Source organism: Zalophus californianus, chromosome 2 (genome assembly GCF_009762305.2).
Source record: "Zalophus californianus isolate mZalCal1 chromosome 2, mZalCal1.pri.v2, whole genome shotgun sequence".
Lineage (NCBI taxonomy): Eukaryota > Metazoa > Chordata > Mammalia > Carnivora > Otariidae > Zalophus > Zalophus californianus.
Window position 1 is genome coordinate 2,393,688 of NC_045596.1, and position 27,354 is coordinate 2,421,041.

The 27,354-nt window shown below is 66.2% G+C and overlaps 3 protein-coding genes across 9 annotated transcripts in view; all 3 read left to right on the forward strand.

Annotated features, from left to right (window-relative positions):
* The window catches only part of RGS12 (regulator of G protein signaling 12), a 109,973-nt gene extending 102,788 nt beyond the window's left edge, over nt 1-7,185 (forward strand). For 3 of the 4 annotated variants that reach the window (XM_035726099.1, XM_035726101.1, XM_035726100.1), the window contains one exon: nt 6,682-7,185. In XM_035726099.1, coding sequence (XP_035581992.1) covers nt 6,682-6,908 — 227 coding nt within the window. In that variant the 3' untranslated portion in view covers nt 6,909-7,185. The remainder of the gene's footprint in view (nt 1-6,681) is intronic. The other variant, XR_004819911.1, reaches the window with a different exon arrangement.
* A 1,928-nt stretch (nt 7,186-9,113) lies between these two features.
* Nucleotides 9,114-17,771, forward strand: HGFAC (HGF activator). Its single transcript, XM_035726114.1, has 14 exons — nt 9,114-9,251; nt 9,776-9,956; nt 10,086-10,182; nt 10,444-10,523; nt 11,222-11,344; nt 11,431-11,562; nt 11,697-11,807; nt 11,904-12,078; nt 12,298-12,425; nt 13,118-13,373; nt 15,577-15,716; nt 16,087-16,227; nt 16,313-16,461; nt 17,512-17,771. Exons 1-14 carry the CDS (start codon nt 9,177-9,179, stop codon nt 17,692-17,694), a joined length of 1,971 nt encoding a protein of 656 aa, XP_035582007.1. The 5' UTR covers nt 9,114-9,176; the 3' UTR covers nt 17,695-17,771.
* Nucleotides 17,772-21,395: 3,624 nt separating this feature from the next.
* DOK7 (docking protein 7) overlaps nt 21,396-27,354 on the forward strand; it is a 28,271-nt gene continuing 22,312 nt past the window's right edge. For 3 of the 4 annotated variants that reach the window (XM_027600763.2, XM_027600766.2, XM_027600767.2), the window contains exons 1-2: nt 24,851-24,972; nt 25,044-25,089. In XM_027600763.2, coding sequence (XP_027456564.2) covers nt 24,919-24,972; nt 25,044-25,089 — 100 coding nt within the window. In that variant the 5' untranslated portion in view covers nt 24,851-24,918. Of the gene's footprint in view, nt 21,529-21,832; nt 21,949-24,850; nt 24,973-25,043; nt 25,090-27,354 lie in introns of those variants that run through there. The other variant, XM_027600764.2, reaches the window with a different exon arrangement.

The window sequence follows — 27,354 nt, forward strand, 5'->3', positions numbered from 1 at the left end:
GCTGATGGCCTCCGTGCTCAGGCCTCCCCCATCTGCGGCTGAGCTCAGCGGCCTGTTCCTCCCAGCCTGGAGCCCGCGGGGCTGGCCGGCCCTGCGTGGGGCTGCACGCTCCGAGGTGGTACCGGCCGTCTGGCCCACGTGCTTCCCCCACTGTGGGCTGTTTGCCCACAGAACGACCACCAGTGTGGGAAATGCAGCCACGCTGGGCTTGTCCCCCAGTCATGTCGCAGCGGCCGTGCACTGTCGGGTGAGGGCAGCTGTGCAGGAACACGGGTCTTCTGCGCACCCTGGCCAGACCGGCCCCACGGCCAGCACGCGTGCCCCAGCCCCCGGGCTCGCTGCTGTGCCGAGACGGAGGGGCTCCGGCCACGGGCCAGGGGGGCGGGTGGGCCCTGAGGCGTCGTGAAGGGTCTGTGACGCACGCGTGTCTCCCTGGACCTGACGAGCCCACCTGCTGGGAAGGGCCTTGGGCTTGAGCTTCCTTCTGTGCCACACACTCGGGCCCAGCTTGGCGAGGGCCGGCAGCCTGGAGGCCTCTGAGTTAGGCTCTTGGTGGGCTCTCCGTGTGGGAGAACCACTGACCCCATAAGCCGTGTGTCAGGCGCCCCCACGTTGCAATGAAGGGGAAGCCACCCCTGAGATTCCTCCGTTGAGTGGGGCAAGAGCATCTGTCGCACCCCTGGGGCCGCCGAGGGGCACCGAGCACTGAATTTTATTTCTCAGGGTTTAGGAGGCAGAGCTCACTCACAGTTACTCTCACCAGTTCTCGAAATTGCTGTGAAATATTTCTTAGCAACGTGGTGGTCACCGAGGATCAGTTCAGGGTGAAGACGCAGGGCGCTGACGCCCCTGGGCCACGTCCGCGCCATGCAGCTGGTTGGGCGGCTGCCAGCATCGGGCCTCCTGGTGACGGGGTGGGGGTGTCCTCCTGCCCACCCTGGTCTTCAGTCCCCAGTGCCGTGCACAAAGAGGCCCGTCAGCACCCTGCCTGGCTAGAGGGCAGAGGTATTGGGACGGATGTGTGGACCGACAAGTGAGTCCAATGCAGAGGGCCCCTGAAGATGAATCCTGTGGTGGCTTTGACACTGATTCCCAGCTGTTTTCTTCATTGTTATCCATTGGGTTTCCAAAGACACCCTGGGCGTTTGTGGGCACCCCCTGGCATTTGCGGTCCTGGGACGGACCAGCTGCGGAGGTGCGCGTCCTCGGGTCCCAGCAGAGCCAGAGACCAGTTCCGAGTGTGGGCCCTCACGGCCCATGCCCAGGGTGGTGCTGGCCTCTCTCTGGTGTGCGAGGAGATGCCTGTGTCCACGTCCTCAGAGAGGGCGTAGGAATTATGTCCTGCAGGGCACCTGTGTCCCACGCCCACCATGAGGGAGCAAAACATATCTGTGGAGCTGAGTGTTTGGTGAGGGTGTCCAGAGCGGCCCAGGAGCCGCCTTCAGTGCGGGCCGGTGGCCCCAGCAGCCCCGGCCCCAGCCCGACCCAACGCTCGGGTGGCGTCGGACCCAAGGCGGGGCTTTACTCATGAGTAAAGGGTCAGTGGCCAGGAACCCCAGGGTGCAGGCTTGACCACGTGGGATTTGGGAGAGGTCTTTGCAAGGGGACAGGAGCCCTTCCGCAAAGGGCTGGGTTTAGAGAAATCTCTCCTCAACTGGCCCTCTGTCCGAGCGATGGACGGGCCAGAGAGGGCCGGGAAGGCCCCATGCCCCCTCCCCTCACCAGGCGGCAGGCAGGCGTGGGAAGAGCCCAGCTTTCCTCACTGCTGTCTGGCCATGCCGGTATCAGGGGAGTGGGTCAGAGTCCTGGCTGGGCCCCTCCTAGCCCTTCCGGGAGGCGAGGCCCCTGGGGACCCCAGCAGCCAGCGGCCCTTAGCAACTGTGGGGCCCTCGGTGACCACACGGGCACGGCTGCACCCCTCCCAGGAAGGGGTCCCCGTGCAGCCACTCCAGCCCGGGGTCTGGGGGGCTCAGCTACGAGGGATGCTGCTCCCTGGCTGGGGCAGAAGCTGTCCCCACTTGGACACCTCCTTCAGCTCTCAGTGTCCAGGGTCCCCGAAGGCACACCCACTTCCCAGAGTGGGGGCTTTCTGGGACCCACTGCTCACTTCCTAGCAGACACCTGTAGCCCTTGGTCCCTTCACACATAGCCCACCCAGCGGGGGTCGCGGGGGCCGAGCAATGTGGTTTCCCTGGGAACAGGACTGGAGAGTTAACCAGAGGCTACGGCCTTGACCTTGGCAGTGAAGGTAGCCAGACCACATGCCCTTGGTGTGGCTGCAATCCCGGGAGCCCGTCTTGGTCTGGCTTCTCAGTGGTCAGCCCCCCTCGCCCGTCCCATCCCCCAGCCACAGCCTTGGTGTGTCGCCCCTGCTCAGCCCCAGATGACGTGGATGCCCTGCCTTACCGCAGCTGTGTCCAGGACAGTACCCACAGGGAGGCCTCTGGGGACAGCCGTGCACGTGTCCCCAGCCCCAGGCGCCACCGCCTATTCCCTCGTCCCTCCCCACGTCTGCATGCATCCCGTCCGATGTCCCCTCTCTGCAGCAGAGGTCTGGCCCTTCCCTCTGGGTGGCCGAAGGATCCCCGCACTGAGCACCGTGGCCATCCAGGGCCAGACAGCCCAGTCCTCCCCAGTACAACCCATGGCGTGCACAGGGGTGGCCGGCTTTCTCAGGGACACGTCAGTGCTAGGGGCCTGCTGCCAGTCCTAGGACTGAAAGTTGTCAGGGCGCAGCCCTCGGCCAGGGAACTCGCCAGAACCCCCGTTTCCAGCAGAGCAGGTTCTGGTGCTCTGGCCCTGCTCTGGCTGGAAAGGACCCGAGCAGACCTTGTCCAGCTAGATCCCTGTCTGGAAGCCTCCACAGGCTTCCCGGGGCGGACGGTGCCGGCCCAGCCCTGTCCCCAGACCCCCAGCACTGGCTATGACAAATCCATCCTCCCAGAGGCCATGCCCGTGCCCCGCTGTCCTTGCCTTGGTCTGCTCTCCCTGGCTCCTGGGTCTGAGTGGAAGCCCCAGGCTCCCGTGGTCCTTAGCGTGACCTACCACCCCACCCCCCGCTGTCCCCTGCTGTCCTGGACCCCAGCTACAGTGCCCACCTGGGGCCAGCACTGCTGCGGCTCCTGTCTGCAGCCCGTCCCCCGGGCTACCCTCTCCATGCCCACACCCGGTCTGGCCCTGAGACGGCCTGGTCCCCAATTCTCCCTCCCCTCACTGCGTGCTGCCATTTGCTGTGGTCCAGGCACCCAGCAGGTGCTCAGTACAGATTTGCTGAAGGAAGAGCTTTAGTCCAGACGTGGTCTAGTGGGCCTGGGGGTCCAAGTGGAGGGCTCCCTTGTGCATTTCATGGGCTAGAACCAGGGCTTCGGTCGGGATTGTCCCTGCTCTTTCCCACGGGGACCCTGTCAGCTTTTGTGGAAGTGGGCAGAACGGGGTACCCAGGGCCAGCAGAGGCCTTGGGAGGGCCCGGAAGGGCCAGGGGCCAAGGGCAGACCCTGGGGTCCCTGTCCCTGGTCCTCTCCCCTCCCTGCCAGCTTTCCAATTCAGTTGTGCCCACCTCTCCCTGTGATGTGGGAGCTTCACAGAGACGTCAGGCGGGCTGGAGAGACACCCAGGATCCGACCTCACAGGTGACGCACAGCGCGGGGGCTGAAGTCCCAGCAGGGCACCTGGAGGCCAGGGAGGGTTCCTCTGGGTCAGGAAGGGCCGTGGGACAGGCAGCGGGGGTTGGATCCTAAAGGAGAGCTTGGAGGTGGCCAAGGGGTCAGGCCATGCCCCTGGCCCTGGCCCTGCCAGGGTCGCCCTGTGCCATGCTGTCCCCAAGAGGAGGGTCCTGGCTCTGCGTCACACTCTCCTGATGAGGAGCCTTGGCAACCTGACAGAGCTGGTACTTAGCACAGAGAATGCTGGTGGACAAAGGAAGGGGTGGCCCAGGGAAGGACGGACCACAGACAGCCGGCAAGGGGCAGCCGGGGCTCCGGATTGCAGTCATGCTCCAGGATGGTCAGGGCGCAGGGTCTGCGGTTTCCCAGGAAGAGGAAGGGTCCCAGAGCCACCCAAGTGGGCAGGAGACAAAGGTTCTGGCTCCAGCATCAGGTCTGGGTGTGTGAGGGACCCGGGACGGAGGACCTTAATGAGCCTTGCCACGAGTAAACCTCACGCCCAGAGCAGAACCAGCCTCCCTTTGGAAATGGCTGCCCCTGGAGCCCCACCGGCCGGGGAGCGCCCATGAGAGCTCTGGGCCGGGAGCCGCTCTGGGGCGGGCCCTGGCCCAGGGGCTGTGACACACGCCTGTTGCACAGGGCTGGGTCCCGCCACTGAGTCACAGTTCCTGGGGCTGCCACTACTCAGGAGAGCAAGTCTGAGCAGGGCAGGCAGGAAGGGCCCCGACCGCAGCCGCCCCCCCCACCCCGTGACGCCCCCGTCCTTGGCCCACGGACCCACCCGATGCCCTGTCCCCGGAAGCCGTCGTTCCTCCCCGTCCCGAGCCCACTGAGCTGCCTGGGGATTGGGGGGCCCCGTGGCCAAGGCCTGACCGCTCCCTGCAGCTGTCTGTCTTCCCGGGAGTCCGTCTGGGGCTGGACGGGAGAAGGCTGGGCTCCTGAGCCTGGGTGGGGTCGCAGGCCCTTTAACGCTCCAGACACATGCTGGTTAAGGGGGGCCAGTCCCTGCCTCTGTGACGCCCCAAGTCCCAGGCAAAGACCAGCCCCGCCCCATCATGTGTGGGCCCCGCAGCCCGGCATTTGGGGCCATGGGGACCCAGTGACAAGCAGGGGATGGGGTGGATCCCAGCCAGCCCTAGCAGAGTGGCTGTTGAAACGCCCAAAGGGCTGTGCTGTGGAGACCCTCAGACCTCCGGAGGGCAGCCTCTTTGGGACCTCCCCCACGAGGCGCCACCCCCACTGGACCTGCCTGAGTGGGACAGGCCCCGAGCAGCTCCGCTGTGGGACAGGGGTGACCCTGCAGGCCAGGTGCGCGATGCAGACGTGCCGGCAGGCCCAGGTGGAAGGCCCTCCTGCCGCCTCCTTGACTTGCTACTGCGAGGCCGGGCTAGACGTGGTCAGAGAGGGTGCCCGCCTCTGCCTGCGGGCCCCAACTTGCCCCGGGGCGGCCGTGTGGAGGCACCTCCAGAGGCGTGGGATGTGGCAGGGTCAGGGGACCTCTGGGGCCACAGAGCCGCTGGGAAGCCCAGACTCCTGACCTCCGTGCTCATCCCCACTTGTGCTTGTAGGCCCGGGAGCCGGGGAGGGAGCAGTCTTTCCCTCCACCAGCAAGGCTGGGGAAACTGAGGCCCAGGGACAGGGGGCAGTGGAGCAGGACCCCGTGTCCCTGGGGGCTGTGCTCCTCCAGCCTGTCCACTGTGGCCTGGGGGTGAGGGGCCCCTCCTGCCCCCCACGGGCACCTGAAGGTCCTCAGCGCCAGGACCACCAAGGACATGCCTACAGACAGGACAGGGCTCCCGCCCACCCCTGGCCCGACCAGGGCCCCGGAGTCCTGCCTGTGGAACCCACCCTGGGGTGAGCCAGGGAGCTCAGGAAGGCAGCTGAGACTGAGGGTGCGGTGGGGCACACACCATGCCCACCCCACCCTGGTCCCTGGGGCCTCCATGTGGAAGACACATTTCTGCCCTCTGGGGGCCCTGCTGGAGACATGACAGAGCAGCGACCCACCCCAGGGTCCAGACGCTTCCAAGGCAGTTTCAGGCAGCCCGGAGGCTCTGGGCCAGGCGGGTCGGGGGAGCTTGGGGCCTGATGCCTAGCTGACCACTGAGTGGCCTGTAAGAGGGGCAGGCAGCGGGGTGCTTGGCCCGAGGTGTGTGTGACGGGGAGGGAAGGTGTCGAGGGGTGCCCACAACCTGGAGGAGAGGCTGGGAAAGACTCGGAGTTTGTGAGGGCGAAGACATGGCCCCGAGGCAGCAGTCAGGAGGACAACAGGGTGTGGGAGCGCTCGGGAGGGGTGGGGGGCAGAAGCCAGGCTGGGGCCCCTGCCCCGCTCCGGCCTGACAGCCACGGCCTGCGGAGAGAGGCCTGGATGCCCGGGCAGCGGCCTTCCCCTGAGGGCCCGGGACCACCCCCACCCAGTGCTTGGTCCTCCCCACCAGTCCCCAGCAGCCAAGGCACAGGTGCCCCCCCCCCTGCAACGCAATCCCCCCCGCATGGCCAAGGGCCCCATCCCTCCCACTTACCCCTCCCTGGGGACCCCTTGGCCTAAGGGTGAGCCCTGCAGACAGCCCAGCAGGAGGAAGCGGGGTAGGGTGGGTTGGGGACCTCAGCAGGTGGCTGAGCTCTGTTCCTGAGTCAGCGTGGGGGCATGCGGGGGCCCAGGAGTGTCTGAGGGGCATGGGGGACCCCACCGGGGCCCCCACCTTCACTGTCCCCTGTGACTCACGCCTGAAGCCCCCTTGGCGGGCCCCCCCTTCACTGTGCGGCCCCTCTGTGAGGGCTCCCCGCTCTTAGGAGGGCCTGGGGACTTGCTGAATGGGAGCTGCAGTTGGTGCTCTGCACTGGCTGTGTTGGGGGCAGACCTTCTGGGCATCCTGCCCCCGGCCCAGGGCAGCCGAGGTCACCGATCACCTGTGTCTGGATGACGAGGGTGGGGTGCGGTCTCCTGCCCGGGGTGCTTGCGGGGCTGCAGAGCCCGGGGCAGGGCAGACGGGTGACAGTCTCTCTCTTCTTGTGACAGGCGGCAGGGCCAGAGGCAGCCAGGGCCTCCCGGTCAACACCATCATCGACGTGGACTGTGTCGCGGGCTTGGCCCCCGGGCTGGGCAGCAGCGTCCCCGGGGTGCGGACAGGCCCTCAGAGGTCACGGGCCAGTGGGCCCCTGACAGCAGACCTCACTGGCCTGAGCCCCGTCCCGGGTGGGCCCGCCAAGCCCAAGGCCAGCCCGCACCATGCGACCTTCGTCTGAGGCCGCCTGAAGCCCTGCCCCACCGGCTGTCCCTCCTGCCCCCGCGTTGGCGCTGCCCCGCCTGGACATGCGCGGGCGCCCGTGATCTTGGGGGGACAGCCCCGAATCATCCTGAGGGCCTTGGAGGGGCCCCCTTGGCCACCCTGCCTTCGGGAGCCAAACCAGGAGAGGGCGGGGTGGCCCAGCCTCGGACACTTGCCACAGCTCACTCAGAGGGCTCCTCGGACCCCGTCCCCTTCCTGCCCCTCGGCCTCCAGCCTTCCCTCAATAAATCCACTTTGGGGACCCCCCGAGTGTCAGCCTCGTGCTGGGTGCTGGGGTCACAGGCCCTGCCTTCAGGGAGCGTATCAGGAGAGGGGTCGAGGAGGCAACGGCTCCTGGTCCTGAGGTCAGGGTGGGCAAAGAGAATGCAGCCCGCCTAACGGGGCTCAAGGCCGTGGTGCCCTGGAGGGGGAGAGGAAGCGGTCACGTCGGCTTCCCGCCTGCCCCACGAGTCAGTGCAGGGCCCTGGGGGTCGACCCCCGAGCCACGCTGCGCCCTGTGCTCTGCTGCCTGGGCTCTGGGGTGCCGCAAGCCCCGCGCTTGGCCTCGTCTAGAGGGTGCTGTGACACCCTTCCGCGTCCATCCATCCGTCCGTGGAGGGGCCCTCACTGAGGGCCTGGGTGGTGTCAGGCCCAGGGAGCGGCCGGAGGAGCCTCGTCAGGAGGGCGCGTGGCGGGCTAACTGGGGGACAGGGCTGCAGTGGGCTGTTGGCCGAAGCAGGTCCAGTCGGCCACCGTTCCAGTCGCCTTGGTGGAACCCCAACATGGAGCAGCTGAGCACCCAGGGACCCCGCACCCCTCTCTCCACAAGTTGCTGGGAAGGGCCCAACCTGCGAGTCCTCGGCAAGACTACTGGGGTGGTTCTGGAGTCTTCTAGGGAGCAGTGCTCTGGGAGGGTCCTTGGGAGGTGTCAGAGGGAGGGGGGCCCACCACCCACTGTGCCCGGCACCCATCATGTCGCCGCACCCACCATGCTCCCCCACCCGCACCTGATGCTTGTGCCCCCAAACGCTACACCCACTACCAAACTGGGTGCCCCCTCAGTTTCTACTCTCTCTCCTTTTGCACAGATGACAAAACGGGGGCCCAGAGAGAGTGGTTTGGGGGTGCACAGTGAGGTGGCTGCAGTGCCAGGCTGATCCCTGGACCAAAGTGAGGGCCAGCCCTCGCCTTTGCCCCCTGGGGGCAGCCAAGCTGACTCATGGGGTACCCGTGATCAGAAATTGCTGAAGAGGTTCTCCTGGCAGCTCTGCCCGCGGCCCCCAGGCACGCGTTCTGGGGTCCGTGGCCGTGGACCTGCTGCAGTTGTGTCCAAGGGGCGGTGCCTCCACCCCAGGTCCCAGATGGAGAGAGCAAGGGGCATGCAGACCTGGGCAGGACCCCAAGCCAGGTCTCTGTGGCCCTTGGTGGGCCCGGGGGCCTGTCTGAGGCTATTCTGGGGCCCAGCAAGGGCTCAGGATGGGGTGTGGGCAGCCCTGGCCAGAGGTGGGGACAGCACATGTCATCCAAGCTGTGAGAGGGGAAGCCCAGGGCTGAGGGAGTCCAGGGGTGGGAAGGCTTCCTGGAGGTGGTGTCCAAGGGGGTCCTCCCAAGGGGGAGGGCACATTCCTGGGCACCCTGCAGTTAGGGCTCTGGTGCTGCCCCCCTCCCCAGCTCTACCCCCACGAGGGTCCCCCTCCTGGGGTCAGTGTTTGTCACGCCCAGCCCGGTGCGCGTGTGCACACACACACACACACACACACACACACACACAGAGACACACACACACCCCATGCCTGGCCTCTTGCTGGCTGTGGGGCTAGCACCCACCCCCAGGCCTGGGAGGTGCACCACTCACAGCCACTCTGGTTACCGAGAGCTCACAAACAGTGTCCAGCCCCGTGGAGAGGTGGGGGCTGGAAGCCGGGGGCAGGAGTCTGAGCCCCCAGTGGCTGTGTGTCCTGCAAGACTTCCTGGAGGAGGCTTCCAAGCTGAGACCCGAGGACACTGTCCGTTGCAGGACCAGTGTGGCAGATGCCAGAGGGGACGGCTCGACCGGGTGGGGTGAGCTGGGCAGCAGATACGAGGGCCATGTGGGCCCGGCATTGGAGGCAGCCAGGGTTAATCATTTCCAGGTGGCCTTGACCCCACCTGCCTGGTTGCTGTGTTTCCGGCTGCCCCTCAGGCCAGCCCAGGAGGAGCCACAGGGCGCGGGGCCTGGGGTCTCAGGCTTTGCCCCCCGCCGGGAATGGCCCTGCTCCTGCTGCTGCGGCTGCTGCTGCTGCTGGGGGTGCCTTGTGGGGCTCAGCCCCAGGCTGGCAGGGTGAGCACTGACCCCAGGGCGCTGTGATCACGGGGTCCCTGTGCCCACTCTGGGTCCTGGGGCCGGAGAGGGCCGGGGAGTGGGTGAGGGGCCCAGCGTGCTGCCAGCTGGCTTTCCGGCCTTCAGCGGGCGAGGTGGGCGTGCTGGGCTGGCCTGGGGGACAGGAGGCCTGGGGATCTGAGGGCCACTCCCCTCTCTTTGGGCCGCTTTTGGGTCCCATTGTCTGGGGGGGCAGAGGGACCTCTGAGGGCCTCACGGCTGCTCTCGTCCATCCGCCAGAACAGATCTCCAGGATCTGAGGCTGGAAGGCAGGGGTGCCCCAGCCTGGGCAGACGCCAAGCCCGCCCTGGCTGAGCCCGTGGGCTCGGCGGGAGGGGATGGGGACAACCAGTGGCCAGGGTCCCCTTGGTTTCCACTCTAAGACCTGAGGGCCCCAGCATGGGAACTGGGGATGGCGACCAGCCAGCCAGCGCAGCCTGAGTGTGAGGGGGCCACCCCATCACAGCCCTCTTGGCTCCTCCTAGAACCTTACAGAACCCCCAGAACCTAACGCCACAGTGACCCCTGGGACCCCCACGATCCCTGTAACCTCGGTGACCCCTGGGACCCCAGCCACGAGTGCTCCAGAGGCACAGGGACCCCGTGGTAGGGGGCTCACCCCCCTGCCCAGGGCAGCTCCCTCCAGCAGCAGCCCTGGGGGCCCAGGTGGGTCAGGAGGGCTTCCTGGAGGCGGCGGGCTACACCTGGGCGGGAGGGTCGGGAGGATGGCAGGTGGCTGCTGGGGAGCGGGGTGTGCGATGTGGAGCCCCCTGACGCCCTCCCCTCCCCCTGCAGTGCTCACAGAGGACGGGCGGCCCTGCAGGTTTCCCTTTCGCTACGGCGGCCGCATGCTCCACTCGTGCACTTCGGAGGGAAGCGCCCACAGGAAGTGGTGGGTCCCGGGCTGGGGCCGAGGCCGGCAAGCACAGACCGCCAGCCTCCCTCCTGCAGGTCCCCGCAGCCCATTGTCCACTTTGGGCACCCTCCTGCCCTCCACCCTCCCTCCTCCAGCCTGAGCCCCGTAAACAGCCGGGAAGGAAGGCCTGGGTGTGGCCAGGGCAGAGCTCCGCAGCGTTCGGCGGGTGCCCGGCCAGAGGCGGGCTGGGGGGCAGGTCTCGGGGCTGGGACCCACCTGTCTCCTCACCCCCCCCAGGTGTGCCACCACTCACAACTACGACCGCGACAGGGCCTGGGGCTACTGTGCACAGGTCTCGGTGCCCAGGGAGGACCCAGGTGGGTGCTGGCGGCGGGGGGAGGGGGTTTGCTGGGGGGTTGCCGGGTCCAGGCTGGGGGTGGGGTGAGTCTACGGGGCTGGCGGATGGGGGTGGGAGCCAAGGGGACAGAGCTGACCTGGGATGGAGGGTCCTGCCTGGGGTGCAAGAGGGAACCTTGGGGTTGACCCCACTGCAGCCCTGGGGACCTGGGAAGGGACAGAGGGATCATCAGCCCAGGGGGACTGCAGGAGTGGGGGGGGTGGAGCCCCTCCCAGGCAGGACCCTGCCCTCTCCTGGAGCCACAGGGCTGCCTTGGTCATTGCTGGGGCCAGTGCGCCCCCTGGCGGTCAGGCTGGGCCCCATGGCTGCACAGACGGAGCCCCGGGGAGAGATGAGGGCCCGTAGGGTCTGGGTGGGGCATGGGTGCTGACAGCCCTACCTACAAGGGTCCCAGGGCACAGAGCGGACTGTGCTGCCTGATGGGGGGCTGGGCTTCCAGGGTCCTGGTACAGAGCCAGAGGCCTGCTTACCCGGGGTCTGAGTGCTGGGACGACAGGGAAGGCCTGCCGTACCCCAAGGAATCCCGAGGGGCAGCTTGAAGGCAGCAGGCCCGATGGAGGCACTGCGGGCCTTGGCAAGCAGACAGGGTCTGGGGGAGACATGCTGACGGGCCGGATTCTCTCACACCTGCCCCCTACTCTTCCTGTGTGTCCCCAGCTGCCCCGGATCCCTGTGCCTCCAGCCCGTGCCTCAACGGGGGCTTATGCTCCAACGCCCAGGACCCCGAGTCTTACCACTGCACCTGCCCCATGGCTTTCACAGGCAAGAACTGCGGCACAGGTATGCAGGGCCAGGTCCTGGGAAGATGGGTGGGGGGGGTGCCTGCCCAAGGGCAGCAGTATGAGGGTGCTCTGCGACCCCCCCAGAAAAATGCTTCGATGAGACGCGCTACGAACACCTGGAGGTGGGCGACCGCTGGGCCCGAGTGAGCCAGGGCCAAGTGGAACAGTGTGAGTGTGCCGGGGGCCAGATCCGCTGCGAGGGCACCCGCCACACAGGTACGCCATGGCCGGGGGAGGGGCTGGCCCGGGGTCCCCCAGCCCCAGGCCCCTGGTGGACCGGCCCCGACCCCGCCCTCACGCGGCTGGCATCCTCAAGGCCTGAGGCCTAGCTTCTGAGCCCTCCCCCCCAGCTTGCCTGAGCAGCCCGTGCCTGAACGGGGGCACCTGCCACCTCATTGTGGCCACTGGGACCACTGTATGCTCCTGCCCCCTGGGCCACGCTGGGCGGCTCTGCAACATCGGTGAGTGGGTTGGCCTCCTGGCCCTGCGCCCTGGGGCCGGCGTCAAAGTGGACGCAGCCTTGGGCCCAGGCTCACCATACACCGTGCTGCCCACAGTGCCTACCCAGCGCTGCTTCGTGGGGAACGGCACCGAGTACCGAGGCGTGGCCAGCACGGCAACCTCGGGCCTCAGCTGCCTGGCCTGGGACTCGGACCTGCTCTACCAGGAGCTGCACGTGGACTCGGTGGGCGCCGCGGCCCTGCTCGGCCTGGGCCCCCACGCCTACTGCCGGTCAGCACAGGCCTGGCCTGCCCCGGGCCACCTCATCCAGGGTGGGCAGGGTCTGTCCAGAGGCCAGAGGTCGGGCCCACGGGGCCCCAGGCCACGGTGTCCATCTGCGGAGTCAGCCAAACGCCGCTGGGAGGGGGCGGGGGTGCCAGGAGCCCCAACCTGCAGGGTTCTCCCATGTCCCCCCCGGCCCTGGCCCACCCGCCTCTCCATGCACCCCAGGAACCCAGACAAGGACGAGAGGCCCTGGTGCTACGTGGTGAAGGACAGCGCACTCTCCTGGGAGTACTGCCGCCTGGTGGCCTGTGGTGCGCGAATGTGCAGCAAGGGGCAGCCTGGCCCCACTCCAGGCTAGCCGATTACAAGACCTCTGGGTGGCTCCCACCCAGCTTGAGCCGAGCTGATGGCTCCCAGAGATAGGAAAGTGCCAGTTAGGGGTGAATAGTGGTTACCCTGGATCAGACCCTGGGAGTGGGCAGCCCCAGGAAGCCAGCCTGCCCTCCGGCCCCTGTGCCCCCCGGGGCCACCTGACCGGCCTGGGCTCTGGGAGGGACAGGAACCCCTGCCCGGCGTGCCAGCCCCCCTTTGGTGGCTCCCACCCAGCTTGAGCCGAGCTGATGGCTCCCAGAGATAGGAAAGTGCCAGTTAGGGGTGAATAGTGGTTACCCTGGATCAGACCCTGGGAGTGGGCAGCCCCAGGAAGCCAGCCTGCCCTCCGGCCCCTGTGCCCCCCGGGGCCACCTGACCGGCCTGGGCTCTGGGAGGGACAGGAACCCCTGCCCGGCGTGCCAGCCCCCCTTTGCTTCCCACGAAGCCTTGTGATCGATTTGGTCTTGTTCTCCCCATCGTACAGAAGAGGAAACTGAGGCTCCGAGAGTAGATGGTGTGCCTGTGAGGGCAGAGGGGACTGAGCTCGGGCCCTTTCCCGCCGAGCTGCCTGGGGTTGGGGCGGGAGGTGGGCGAGGATATAGCAGCCAGGACCACTCTGGGCGGGGCTACGCAGAAGGAGCCGGGGGGGTGACCCGCTGACATGTGCTCCCAGAATCCCTCGCCAGAATTCCGCCCCTGCCCACTGCGGTCCTGCTGAGGCAGGCTGAGCCCGCCCCAGGGGGACGCCAGGCCTGTGGCAAGAGGCACAAGAAAAGAACCTTCCTCCGGCCACGCATCATCGGCGGCTCGTCTTCCCTGCCCGGCTCCCACCCCTGGCTGGCCGCCATCTACATCGGGAACAACTTCTGTGCAGGGAGCCTTGTCCACACCTGCTGGGTGGTGTCCGCGGCCCACTGCTTCTCCAGCAGGTGAGTGGCTCTGTCCGCGCCCCCCGCCCTGCCTGTTTCAGCCCATCCACCTGGCCACGTACCCACCAGCCATTCCACATCTTCGTGCCCGCCATCTGCCACCCTCCATCTCTCCCCCACCCACTCACTCATGCCCCACCGGCCTGTCCTCACGCACTGTGCCCCCACCCGTCCCCACTACCCATTCAAGCCCCATCTTTGGTCCCTCGCTTTCCCGTGGCCCCACTGACCCCGGGGGGACACCTCAGTGTTCAGCCTGGTGCTGGGCCTGGAAGCTGCGGGGACCAGCCCCACCCCTGCCCTGGGTCACTGCCCAGTCCTTCGGGGGCAGTCCTGCGCTGGGGGTGGGGGGTGAAGGGGGGTAACGGGCAGGCCCTCGTCTGAGAAGATCCCGCCCCTCCCGGACCCCAGCCTGCACAGGGGGGGTCCCCCCGCAGCAGGGACTCCCGAGGCCCCACCCACTCTGCGAGCTGAGCCTTCTGTGGGCAGGCAGGCTTGGGCTGGCAGCTGAGGGAGTGGGGGTCTGGGATGCGAGACCCGCCACCACACACCCAGAGGAGCCAGCCAACTCAGAGCAGGGAAGGCCAGCCCCTCTCTGCCTCCACCCGCTGTGATGGGAACAAGGTTCCCCATCCGGGGGTCCAGCCTGGGAGGCTCCCCCAGGGGGTCCAGTGGGAGAGGATGTGCCTGGCAGTGGCATCCCAGGGGTCAGGGGCTGGGGGTTTGGCAGCCTGAGTCTGGCCTTGAGCCTCCACTGGTCACCCAGGGACTACAGCATGGGTGGGGGGCAGTGGGCCAAGGCCTGCCTGTGCGGAGCTGTGACCTGTAGCAGGCTCCCCGCTGGGCCTGGGAAATAGCACCTTCGAGGCCTCCCCAGGACGGAATAAGATTGGGGAGGGGCTTAAGAGGATGGGGGAGGGGAGCCGGCACCACTCCTCACATCCAGGGCGGGGCTGGGGGATGAGGCTGCGGTGCTGGAGGTGAGCACGTGGACTCCCAGGGGGCCCCCCAGGAGGGACATGCTCCTTTGGCAAAGGACAGAACCAGGGGCTCAGAGCTGATGGGCAGACCGCCCTGCCCTGCCGCACACCCAGACAGCCTTTCTGCTAACCCGGTCCTCCTCCGTCCCTGGAGGCCTGAGTGTTTCAAGCCCTGGGTTCACTGGCCATCCCCCTGAGAGCCCACCTGAACGAGACCCACGAATCGTCCCCTCCGGCCCTGGACTTGGGTTGCTGACCCTGTCCCAAGGCCAGGCACCAAGCCCCACTGTGTGCTGAGCTGGCTGGCTGCCCATGGCGTGGGAGCCCATTTTCCAGAAGGGCCTAAGACCTGGGAGGGCCAGGGACCGAGGTCGTACAGTGGCCTGGAGCTGGTGTCCAGTGAAGCAGGGCCAAGCCAGGGCGGGAGTTAACCCCTTCACCAGGAGCAGCAAAAACAGAGGCCCAGGGTGGGGACAGAGGGGCCGACCGTGGGGGCCCAGGGCCTGTGCCCAGCAGGAGCGGAGGGGCTGTATCTGGGGAGCCCAGGCTAGATAGGAGCTGCGTCAGGGCCTCCAGGCAGGGCTGGGGTCTCCACCCACTCAGGCCTCAATCGGCCTGGACCCCGCCTGCATGAAGCCCCCAGAGTTACCAAAGGGGATGCATTAGAGATGGCACTGCCCAAGATCCTGTGTGGCCATAGCCCACCACTCCCCTGCCCCCTGCTCAGGCCTCTCCCCAGGGCTGCAGGGGACCTGCCCAGCATCGCCCTTCTGGGGTTATCTCCTGGATGCTTGAGCCACAGCCGGTGGTGGGGAGGCTCCCGAGGGGCGGGGCCTGTGGGGGGAGAGCCCGAGGGGCGGGGCCCGAGGGGAGGGGTCTGAGGAGGCGGGGCCCGAAGGGAGGGGCCCGAGGGGAGGGCCTGAGGGGAGGGGCCTGTGCAGAGGGGCGGGGCCCGAGGGGGAGGGGTCTGAGGAGGCGGGGCCCGAAGAGGGGGCCAGAGGGGCGGGGCAGGGGCGGGGCCTGTGGGAGGGGCCTGTGCAGAGGGGAGGGCCTGAGGGGAGGGGCCTGTGCAGAGGGGCGGGGCCCGAGGGGGAGGGGTCTGAGGAGGCGGGGCCCGAAGAGAGGGCCAGAGGGGAGGGGCCTGTGCAGAGGGGCGGGGCCCGAGGGGGCGGGGCAGGGGCGGGGCCTGTGGGGAGGGCCTGGGTCGTAGCCGCCTTGCACAGCCCCCGCAGGGAGAGCGTCTTAGTGGTCCTAGGCCAACACTTCTTCAACCAAACAACGGACGTAACACAGACGTTTGGCATCGAGAAGTATATCCCGTACCCCATGTACTCAGTGTTCAACCCCAGTGACCATGACCTGGGTAAGGCTTGGGACATGTTGAGGCGCGACAGGGCCAGGGATGCGTGTGTGCCTTGCACACCCCAGGCCAGAGCCCGGAGAGAGGCAGGGGGTAGGCGCCAGGCCGACCTGGGGAGAGGGGAAGAGAGGGATGGGGCAGGAAAGGAGAGAGAGTGGGGAAGGGAGAGGGGGAGGGGAGGGCAGCAAGGAAACCTGGTATGGCAGAGTGGCCTTGGCCTGGCGGGAGCAAGACCCGGCTGGCTAGCCTTGCCGAGCCCTGGGCCGGCCCTCCTGCTCCGCGCGGGTCTCCCAGGCCACAGCCCCTCTGCCCCTGCATGGACCACCCCCCCCCGCCGCCCCAGGCTGACCTCTGGTCTCTCTCTCTTGGCCAGTCTTGATCCGGCTGAAGAAGAAGGGGGACCGCTGTGCCGTCCGCTCCCAGTTCGTCCAGCCTATCTGCCTGCCTGAGCCCAGCAGCCCCTTCCCCGCTGGACACAAGTGCCAGATTGCAGGCTGGGGCCACCAGGACGAGAGTGAGTGGGGTGGGGGCATCGTGCCCGGGGGAGCCATGGCCAGCCGCAGGGAGCCTCGCCCAGCCTGAGAGCACCCTGTCCACAGACGGCAGTGGCTACTCCAGCTCCCTGCGGGAGGCACTGGTCCCTCTGGTCGCAGACCACAAGTGCAGCAGCCCGGAGGTGTATGGGGCCGACATCAGCCCCAACATGCTGTGTGCCGGCTACTTCGACTGCAAGTCCGACGCCTGCCAGGTGAGCCGGGGCTGAGCCCCAAATCCCAAGACTGCCTGCCCCCCCAGCTCAGAGCTGAGAGGGACCGTGACCCGCAGAGCCAGCGGGGAGCCAGGACAGAGAGTACCCCCGGGATGGGCACCCACCTCTTCCGGAGGCTGGCCTGGCCACTGCGCAAAGCCCTCCCAGCAGGGGAGACCGAGGCCCAGGGACGTGCGGGGTCTCAAAGCCTGGACACGTCCAGCCAAGGGTGGGGCTGTCACGTGACACCAAAGGCCAAAGCCCTTTACAGCTAGAGTTCTTCCAAGTGGGTTCAATCTAGCACCCGGTCCCAAGAGCTAGTGTTCATCAGGGACTCCACAAGCACCATCTTGTTTAGGCTGCCGGTGAATCCTGAGATGGAGGAGCTGCTTTACTTCCCATTTTATAGGTGGGGAAACTGAGGCCCAGAGAGGTCCCATCCCTCTTCCCAGGTCACACAACTCAGAAGTGGCAAGGGGGGGTTGACACTGGACCACATGAATACAGCAAGCACTTTTGGGGGAAGTCAAGGCTGGCTTTCTGGAGGAGGGGGCATTTGCACTTGTTTTGAAGGGTGAATAGGAGTTTGCCCGGGGGGGCTATTATTTCAAGTGGGGAGATTAGCCCAGAACACAGGGACCACCTGGTCCACATAGGGTGCGCGCTGGTGGGTGGGTTGGGGAGCCAGATTGAGGAGCACGTTCCTGGTCATGGAGTTGAGAGGAATCCATGGCAGAGCTTTAGGAACTGGAATGACTGGTCAGACGCTGTCACAGCAGCCGGGGAATGAGGAGACTTTGTTTCCAGGGGGCCAGGGGAAGGTGGGACAGCTCCTTTACTTGGAAGTACCTTTGTTATCTGTCCCCCAGGCTGTCAGGAAGTCTGCGTTGGGAGCTCCTGGGGAGTCCTCACCAAAGGGGACATCTGAGACCCTTTGGGGACGTTTTTGGAGTTGGGGTGAGGGAGGCGGAGCAGGAGTGGGTGGTGGGGGTTTTGCAACTGCTGAGGAGCTGAGCCAGCTCCTGGCTCTGACCAGCAGCCCTGCCGCAGGGGGACTCGGGCGGGCCCCTGGCCTGTGAGAAGAACGGCGTGGCCTACCTGTATGGCATCATCAGTTGGGGCGACGGCTGTGGGAGGCTTAATAAACCTGGTGTCTACACGCGTGTGGCCAAGTACGTGGACTGGATCAAAGACCGGATATGGCCCCCTAAGCGGCCTGCGGATCCCTCCTGAGAGCGCCCACACCTCTGGGTTGGGCATCCTGCCTCCGCATGGTTCCCAGACTCATAACAATAAAGATGCTTCCAAGAACCGGCCCACACAGCCCGCGCCTCTGCACCCCACCCCTCTCAGCCTTCCCCTGGGCCAGGAGCCCGGCCCACATTTTGTAGGTGGTGTGGCTTGGGGCCGGCGGATCCCCGGGGCCAGCTCCCCATCTTCCCTTTCTCAGTGGAGAAGGGAGCCTACAGCCCCGCAGGGAGGGTCTGGCCCCAAGGCCCAGGGGGTCAGGGCATGGCACCTAGTCGACCCTCTCCTAGCCTACCCACCTCGGGCCACCCCCAGGCAGCTGGGGCTGGAGCACACACACCCTGGTTGTCCCAGGGCAGGGTCCGAGTCAAGCAGCACATGGAACATGAAGGACTTAAGACAGGTTATTTGGAAATACCCACTGGTCCTCATTTTGCTTCGAGAAGGTGCCCTGACTACAGCTGTCCCTTAGCGCTGTTTCCTAGGAGGAAGGCCGGAGACTCCTCGAAGAAACCAGCAGTCCCGGAAGTCAGGGGAGTGGAGGGCGGTGGGCCGCTACCGGGCTGTGCCTCCTGGAGCCATGCTGCTGCAGCCAGCTGGCCAGGACACCCGGGGGAAGGAATCAGAGATGCCTGGAAGAGCCCGGGGTTCTGGGCAGAGGGAGCGGCAGCTGCAAAGGCCCTGAGGCAGCAGGGTGGGGTTTCTCTGAATCAAAATAAGGAAGTGTGGCTGGAGACTAGGGAAGGCAGGGATGGGGGGCGGGGAGTTGCTGCGGGCTACAGTGAGATACTGGGTGTGCCCCAGGGGTCCCTGATGGGGCTTCAGCAGGCTGGACATGTGATGACCTGTGCGGCCAGGAAGAGAGGCCTGGGTGTGTGGGGGCGGGCAGAGAGGTGCTGTAGACAGCCCCCCCCGCCCCGTGCCCAGCAGCGGTGCCTCGGGGACCTGGGAGCCCTGGTCTCAGGGAGAGGCCTGAGATGGCCCCACATTCGGTGCATCCAGACCCACACCCACCCATCCCGCTCTGGGAAGGGGACCCTCCTCAGAGCTGCCCAGAGGGTGGGGGCCCTCCGCACAGTCTCCACCCACCTCTCCTGCTCCTCCTGGACCCCCAGAGCCTCCTTCTCTCTGGTCACCTCCACAGCCCCCACCTCGGACCAGATCTTCCCGCCTCTCTCTGAGGTGACAGGCCAGGACTTTCTCCAGGTCACTGCCCCCCCACCTCGAAGCCTCCCCCAATCCCTGGGGTGGGACCCCACCTACCTCCGGCCCGTTTCTGCCCCACCCTGCCCCCCACCCTGTGCTTTGGCCACTCTGGCCACCCTGTGCCCTTGCTCATGCTGTTTCCACTGCTTCTAGAATGTTCTCTCTCATACTGCCCCTGCTCTGGCCCCCCATGGCCCCCTGCCTCTTCTCCCCTGTGGGTGTTGCGTGTGGGTCCGTTAAAGAGGCGGCTCCCGATGAGAGACTGTCCACCGTGTGGCGCCGAGCCAGCCTTGCCTGCCTGGAGCGAGCCCGGCATCTTCCAGCTGCCCCTCCAGATTGCGGTCCGCTCCCTGCCTTCTCCGCCCAGGAGGCTGATCCCCACGGACCGCATGGCTCCTGTGCCCACTGGGTTTTTGAGGACACTGGGGAGCCCCGGCGGCGGGTCGGAGGAGGCAGGAGAGTGACATTGGGATATTGATTTCCCCGGCTCCCTCCGTTTGGGGTCGCTTCCATGTTACAGGTTGAACTGTGTCCTCCTGGAATTCCAATGTTGAAGTCCCAGCCCCCAGGACCTCAGAATGTGATCTTCTTTGGAGGGAGGGTCGTTATAGAGGTGATCAAGTCCAGATGAGGCCGCGAGCGTGGGCCCCGATCCAATAGGACTGTGTCCCTAGAAGGAGGGGAAATACGGACACAGACAGGCACACGGCAGTGCCACAGGGGAAGGCAGCCATCCGCGGGCCAAGGGCAGAGGCCTGGCGCACGTTCTCCCTCACCCTCAGAAGGAACCAGCCCCGCTGGCCTCTCAGTCTTGGACTCTGGTCTCCAGGATGCGGAGCCCATCAACTTCTGTTGGTGAAGACCCCTGTCCGAGGCGCTTTGTGCTGGTGCACCCGGGCCCTTCACGGAAGGCCCCTGCTCCTCCCAGCATGGGAATGACCCTCTCCACCGTGGTTCGGGGACCTCCCCGGCAGGCCTCGAGGTGGTATCCACTCCTCCTGTCCAGCCCAGGCCCCCCCGACTTAGCCCTGCTGGCCCCCTTCCAAGACCACCTCTCTGAATTGTCCTGACACCGCGCCGGCCTGTCAAGGCGCCTGGCTGACCCACGCCCTTTTAACTTTTTCACAAGCGTTTTCAGGTCTGCTTGTATGTTGTTGAGGATCGTCCATTACATTTGTGAGTGAGATGGGCCTTTCTTACACTCTTTGAATGACTCACAGAATGAGTTCCAGATGATGCCTTCTTTATTAGTCCCCGGAGGACTCGGTCTAAGGCTGGAATGATCTGTCTTGGAAAGTCGGGTAGAATCCTCGATAAAATGCCCTGGGCCCCGTGTTTCCTTTACCGGACGACATTTTACGGCTGGTTCAGTACGTTAATTGTTACTGGCCTCAAGGAGAATTCTGCTTCTTCTTGACCCGGTGGCAGAAGGTGCACTTGGATGAGTTGATCTGTCTGAGCCTCCGTAGTGGGCCACAGAGCTGCTGACGGCGTTCTCCCATCACTGAGTCTCAGACGTCCCAGCGTCCTTCCTTTCTGTCAGCTTCTGGAAGGTTCTCCATGGCCTCAGCCACCGGTGCCACTGTTGAGAATCTGCTTTACTCCAGTGGATCTTCCCTAAATACCTTTTCCCCTCTGGTGGCTTTTCCGACCCCCTTCTCTCCAACGTGCTGTGGGGTCACCGTGACGGGTGCCGACGTGGGTTCCCTCCCTCTCCCCACCCTGCCTGCTGTCTGTGAGACTTCTTGCCCAGCTGGGAGGTAGCTGGTGCCCGTCCCGGTGGCGACTCAGGGATCCGGCCTTCTTGTATCTGGAGCTTCCCATGCCCACGAGGCTTGGAGTCGGACACTATATCAGAACACTCTGTGTGTGTCACGACTGACCTCCAGACCCAACAGCCACGTACCAGGCTCACCATTCTGTGGGTTGGCACCTTGGCCCGGGCTTGGCTGGCTGGTTCTTCTGGGCTGGGCTGGCTCCTTCCCATAGCTGGAGGCATCTGTGGGTCTTGGGCTGTTCTGCTCCTGGGGGACCAACTGGCTGTTGTTTGGGGCCGCGTGGTGAGTAGGCCTTGTGTGGTTCCTCACCCACCGGGGTAGCCTAGGCTTGTTCACGTGGTGGAGGCTGGGCTCCCAAACACAGTGGCTGTGAGCCTTCCCATTGTGCCTCCTGTGTCAAAGCCAGATTCCAGGAGGCGAGGCGGACTGGGTCTCAGCGGGACGGGGCATACGGCCTCATTTCCAGGGGTGTGGCTGCGGGGGCATCATTGCAGCCATCTTTTCAAAAGATCACCCCATCCCCTTGTTGGCTTGGGCTGCCCCGCTGGGGAGAACACAAAGAAATGTATCTTCTCACCATTCCGGAGGCTGGAGTCCGAGGTCAGGAGCCGGCAGCGCCGGTTCTGGTGAGGCCTCTCTTCCGGACCGCAGACGGCTACCTTCCCACTGTGTCCTTGCAGGGCCCTTGTCTGTGTGTGCCCCGAGAGAGGAGAGATGGCCGCGTCACTCCCTCTACTCGTAAGGCCGAAGTCCTGTGGGATCGGGGCCCCACCCTGGTGACCTCACTCAGCCTTACGTGCCTCCTTGAAGACCCCATCTCCAAATACGTGGAGGGGTAAGGCTTCAACCCACGAGTTTGGGGGACGCGGCTCAGCCTGTGCGACGTATGTGGGGGCTGGTGCTGGGCGCCCTCGGCTGGGCCTGGGAGCGGTGCTCATCCCTTTGCCCACGCGCCACGGGCCGGGCCTCCTTCCTGCAGCGCCCCCTGACTGAGGGGTGCCGTGAAATGCGAGGGAGTGAGTGGGGTGGGGGGCCACGGGGCAGGTGGTATGTGTGTTTCCCCAGCCACACTGAGCACCTGGAGGTCTGAGATGAGGCAGCCGGGCCTGGTCCCGATCATCCCTGTGTTTGTAACCCAGGGTCATTATCAGAGACCCTCACACACATGGCCTCACGTGGGGGCCCATCATCGTCATGAAGCCAGAAGAAGCAGCTGAGACCAGAAAGTCACATGATGGTTCGAGTTCACTGGGTGGTGAGTGGCGGGGGGGCGGGGGTGGTCTGGTGGCAGGTGCTGTGGCCGCAGAGCCACTGATGGGACAATGGTGCCCCGTGGCCACAGACTCTGGTAGCAGTGGCGGTTTCCCTGGCCGCGATGGCCAGCAGTGGCGCCCCTGGCTGTGTGGTCCGTCAGGGCTGCAGCTGTCATTCATGGCCGTGGGCTGCTTGGCAGGCGCTGGCCGTGTCCCGTGGCTGCCCAGTCCAGCTGTGCGGGGGTGTGGGGCTGGGGCGGCATCCGGTCTCGGGAACGTGGCTTCCTACTGCCCTGCCTCCCAAAGCTCCTGCTGGCTCTCCAGCCGCCCCTGGGTTCGACTAGAGGCCTGACGTGCTTCCAGCAAATTCCTTCCTGCTTCCATGGCCAGAGTCCGTTTCTGCCACTTGCAACCAGCAACCCTCGCCGCAACCGGGGGGAAGCGGTCTTCTTGCCCCCCAGGCGGCTAGAACAGAAACCAGAGGCTGGGTGGCTAAGAAAGAGACATTTGTTTCTTACAGTCCTGGAGGCCAGAAGTCTGAGATGAAGGTGCCCGCATGCTCGCTTCCTGGCTATGGACGGCTGCCTTCTGGGGGTGCTCACGTGGCGGACAGAGGGCATCTCTCTCGTGTCTCTTCTTACAAGGACACTGTCAGGGCACTACACACCTTCCTCAGCTCATCATGAGGTCACGTTGAAAATATCTTGAGTCCAAAATGCACTGAACGCACCTAACTGACCGAACATCGTGGCTCAGCCGGGCCCGCCGGCCACGTGCTCAGGCTAACCCACGTTAGCCTACAGGTGGGCAGGCTCGTCCAGCACGAAGCCTATTTCATAACAAAGTGTCGAGCACCTCCTGGGTCTCCCTGGAAGTGAAAACTGGAGCAGTCGTGTGGGGACAGACGGTGGTCCGCGTACCGAGGGCTTGTCCGGGAGCTGCCTGGCATCACAGAGAATGCGCCGCAGATCACTGGCCCCGGAAAAGATCCAATGTCAAAATCTGAAGCAGTTTCTAGTGGATGTGTATGGTTTCCCCACCATCCTAAGGTTGAAAAATCATCAATCAAATCATCTGTCACCGGGTGATGGGGGGTTCCACCCTCATGATCTAATTCTGTCCCAAAGGCCCCCCTCCCAACTCCGTCCCTCTGGGGGTTGATCTCAACACATAAATCTGGGGTCCACAGCAGGAGCTGAGGAGCAGAGAGGCCCAAATCTGGGGGTAGGAGCCCGGCAGGAACCTCTCCACGCCTTTCAGCAGCCTGGTGGGGGGAGAGGAGCTGTGTCCGTGCCTCGGCCCGCATTTTCTGGGGCCAGTGCGGGAGCAGGTGCAGCTGCCAGGCATGGCAGGAGGCTGGGTCAGGGCCAGCGCTGGGGAATGCAGCAGGGCGCTGCCCCTCCCTGCAGGGATGACTGAGTGCCAGGCGCCCAGGGCGGCGGATGTGTCTCTGGCCACGGCCCCCAGCCGCCATCCGGCTCCAGGCCGGCTGTCCCGCGCCATCCCCTGGGGGCCTGAGCCGTGTGGGGGCATGAATGGGGCTCTGTGGCTAGGCAACTGCTCTGCAGAAGGCGGCTGGTGGTTGCACAGGTGATGTGGGGGTGGGGTAAGTTGGGGGCGGTGGGAGAAACAGAACTCCTTCTGGGCCTGGTGTCACCCTGCCCTGCGCTAGGCCCAGGCAAGACATGGCCCTGGCATCATATTCAAGCCTGTGGCCCACCAGGGACCCATGCTGTCAGATCCCCAGGGACCGTGGGGAGGGTGCGCCCGAAGGCGGTGAGCCTGGCCTTCTGCACCCAGCATGGTGGCTGCTGCGTGGGGACTCCAAACCTCTGCCTGCCCCCGCGGCTCCCCAATCCGCCCCCCACAAGCAGTCCCGCCACCGAGACCCCCTGCCCTCCCCACCGCCCGCCGCTCTGAGCATGACATCCGAAGGGCCTGGACGGGGTGAAGACTCACATTCAAGCCCCACGGACGTCAGCCTTCCTGCTGCGCAGGCGCTGAGTGACTAGAACAGTGTTTACTCCTTCCCTCTCATCCCTGCCCAATCGTGAGCCCGTCGGGTTGGGAACGTCGAGTAGGGCACGCTGCGTTTCCAGGGTACAGCACCCCAGCTCTGCTGCCGTCTCCTTACCTTGTTGGATGCTCCTGAAGGCATGGGTGTTGGAAGCCATCTTGGACATGGGGGCAGATGTCCAAGGGGTACACCTGCCAGGTCCCCCAAACCACCTGGGCTCTGGAAGAACCAGGGGCAGCTGGACTCGATCTACAGGGTGGGGGAGGAAAAATCCAGAAGCTCAGAGCCCCAACCTCCTGTTGTGAAGGGGGCTCCCGGTGGGCCTTTCAAACAGCAGCAGAACACCTCACCAGGAGGGATGGCTCTTAGCCCCGTCGGGGAGACCAGACACAGGACCTGGGGCCCTGTCCTGCAGGCGGGGCTGGGGGAGGGGGTCCCGGTCCCACCCACCCACCACCCCACAGCAACCTGTACTGGGATCCATGCTGCCAGGGGGTGTGAACGGACTCCCTCTCCACTATCCTGCAGAGGAGGGGGCTGGAGGGCTGCGGGGTGAGGCCGCGTCCTGGCCAGGGTCCTCAGGGGTCAGGGGGTTGTCAGGGTTTCTGGGACGGCCCTGGGGTAGTGGGAGGGGCAGGTGCCCCTGGGGTGGTGGACCGGGCAGGTGCCCGAGGGTGAAGCCAGGTTGAAGACACACTGAACGCGGCTCCGTGTGGTCAGGTTGTTTCCCTTACTTTGGGATGAGAAGCCCGCCCCGCCCCGCTGGGCCCGGGGCGCCGAGTCCGAGCCCCAGGTGGCCCCAGGTGCCCCGCCCGCGCCCCGCCCCCGCCGGCCCGCCCCCCGCCGGCCCGCGGCGCAGCGCCCTCCCCGAGCTATTTTGAAAGTGACCCTGGGCTGCGCGGCCGCGGGGCGGCGGGCAGAGGCGCGGCGGGCGCCGCGGGAACCATGACAGAAGATGACCGAGGCGGCGCTGGTGGAGGGCCAGGTCAAGCTGCGGGACGGCAAGAAGGTCGGGGCGCGCGGCGGGCGCGGGGCGGGCGCGGGGCGCGGCGGCCGCTTACGCTCCCTCTGTCCCCGCAGTGGAAGACTAGGTGGCTGGTGCTGCGCAAGCCGTCGCCGGTGGCAGGTGAGCGGGCGCGGGGCGCGGGGCGGGCGGCGGGCGGCGGGCGGCGGGCGCCGCGGCCTCCGGAGCCCGGCCCGCCCGGAGCGCGGCCAGCTCGCCCGAACTAGCCGGCGGCGCCGGCCGGGCGGTAACCGGAGAGCGGAGAGCGCCGCCTCGGCCTGCTCCTGCGGGGAGTCCCGGGCGCCCCCGACCCTGACGCCGGGACCCTCCCGTACCCCCACCTTCCCGGGAAGGCGGACTGAGGCCGGAGGGGCGGGCGGGGCAGCCGGGTGGGCGTGGGGTGGGGGGCGGGCTGGAGGGGCCAGAAGCTCCTCTCCCCCTTCCCCAACAGGCGGTAGGAGCACTCCGGGGAGGTGCCGCCCTTGTGCGCCTGGGGGGATTGAGTGGTGCCCCTGAATCTGAATCCAGCTGGGCCCCTCCAGGCAGCGCTGACCCGGGTGGCCCTCCCACCTTCCTGGGGAGGGGGGGCAGAGGCTAGCTAGGCCGCCAGGTAGGAACAGCCGGCGCTTCTGTGTCTGAGAAGAGATAAGCCGGGGTTGCGTTGGGGTTGGGGGGGAGTGACTGGCACTACCCTGCCCCCCTCACCTGGGCCAGCACCCCCTGCGTGGGAGGAGGCCGGCTGCGAGCCCTGAGTTGGGCATTTGGCCTCCGTGAGCCGTTCTCAAGCATTTGGGAGGCTTGGAGCTGCGGGCCTGCAGCTGTTTGGGGAGACAGGTGTGCTGGCGCAGGCCCAGGCACCCCGGGGTCTGTGTGGGGTGCTCGGGGTGTGAGTGCATACTGCCTCACACGTGTGGGGCTGCCAGAATGTCTTCCGGGGCGCCTGGGGTGTCTGTCATTTCCCGGGAAGGGTTGAGTGGGGGGCGCCCTCCCTGCTCCCTCTCCCGGGTCCCCTCGTTCCCTGTGCCGAGCCTGCTCACAGTCGCCATCCAAGGGCCTACCTTTGGTCATGGACACACTTGGTGCCCAGGCCTCAGCTTCCCCCTCCAAGGGGGCCCGGGCTCCCTGGACTGATCACTCAGCCAGTCAGTTCTTCATGCCCAGACCCTGCGCCTCATGCCCCAGGGGTCCTTGTCCAGGGGAAGGCCTGGCCAACAACGTGTTGGGGCTGGGGAGACTGAGCGGCCCCCGAAAGGCGGGAATGCATAGGCAGCGGCCAGGCCGAGGGCAGGGCAGAGGCCCCGGTAGCACTGAGGAGGCTTTGGCCAGCTGTGGCTGGGGGCAGGGCCTGGCTGCAGGTTGGGGGTGTTGCTTGGTGGACAGTGGTGAGCCGGGGCCCGTGTGGGCCTCCGAGGAGGCTCTTGGTCCAGATGTCCCTCCCGAAGAGCAGCCCCTGAGATGGTCTTTGTCCCTCCTGCAGCCCCGGGGGGGTGGGTTTTATCTCAGTATCAGAGAGAGCTAGCGGAGAGGTGAGCTCCCCGCTGGACCCGGAGAGCACCTGCCTTCGGAAGCAGGGCCTTTCGGCACTGCAGGGAGTTTGCAGGGGTCCCCTGCATCCAGAATCTGGGTCTGTAGGCCTCGGTGGTCATGGAGCCTTTCCTGGGACCTCCCGTGTGTGAAAAAAAGGCAGGCCGGGTGTGGAGAGCACTGGAGGAGCCTGGGGAGGGCAGCCTCCGGCACAGGAACTGGAACTGGGTTTGAGGGGGTTGTTGGAGGGTAGAGGAGAGGACACCCCAGGCAGGGCCTTGCGTGAGAACCTGGACGGTGGAGGGGATGAAGGGCAATGCAAGGCAGGCTCCCGCCCCTCTGAGCCCTGCACCTACCACCTCTCGTCCCTGGACCCAGAGTCTCCCCCCCACCCCTGCCTCCAGTCCTGGGGGGCAAGGACCCCGCATTGCCACTCGCAGGCAGTGAGCGTGAGCTGTGAGCCCAGCTGCTTTCAGCAAGACCTGGGGCCGTGCAGACTCACCCAGGAGCGGGGCCTTGGCCTGTGCCCCACATGGTTGGCAGCGTCTCTAAGGGGGGCGTATTCCAAAGGGCCAGGTACCAGGTGGTGGTGGTGGGGAGGGTCTGTGTCCCGTGGGAATGGGTGTGACGTCTCAGTTCCAGGTGGGCAGGCAGCCCGAGGACAGAGTGTGAGTGGCGGCCAGGCTTCCTGTCCGCGTGGACACCTCGAAGAAGGGGCCTGGGCTCCCCGCAGACCTGGGACTCAGGGCTGGGCTTCGGAGCACCCAGGAGCAGATCTCAGTGTCGCCGCGCGCACGGTGTAATCTGCACCCGTCCTGATTGGGCTCCCGCCGTGGAACCTGCTGAGGGTGGACGGGTGGTCCA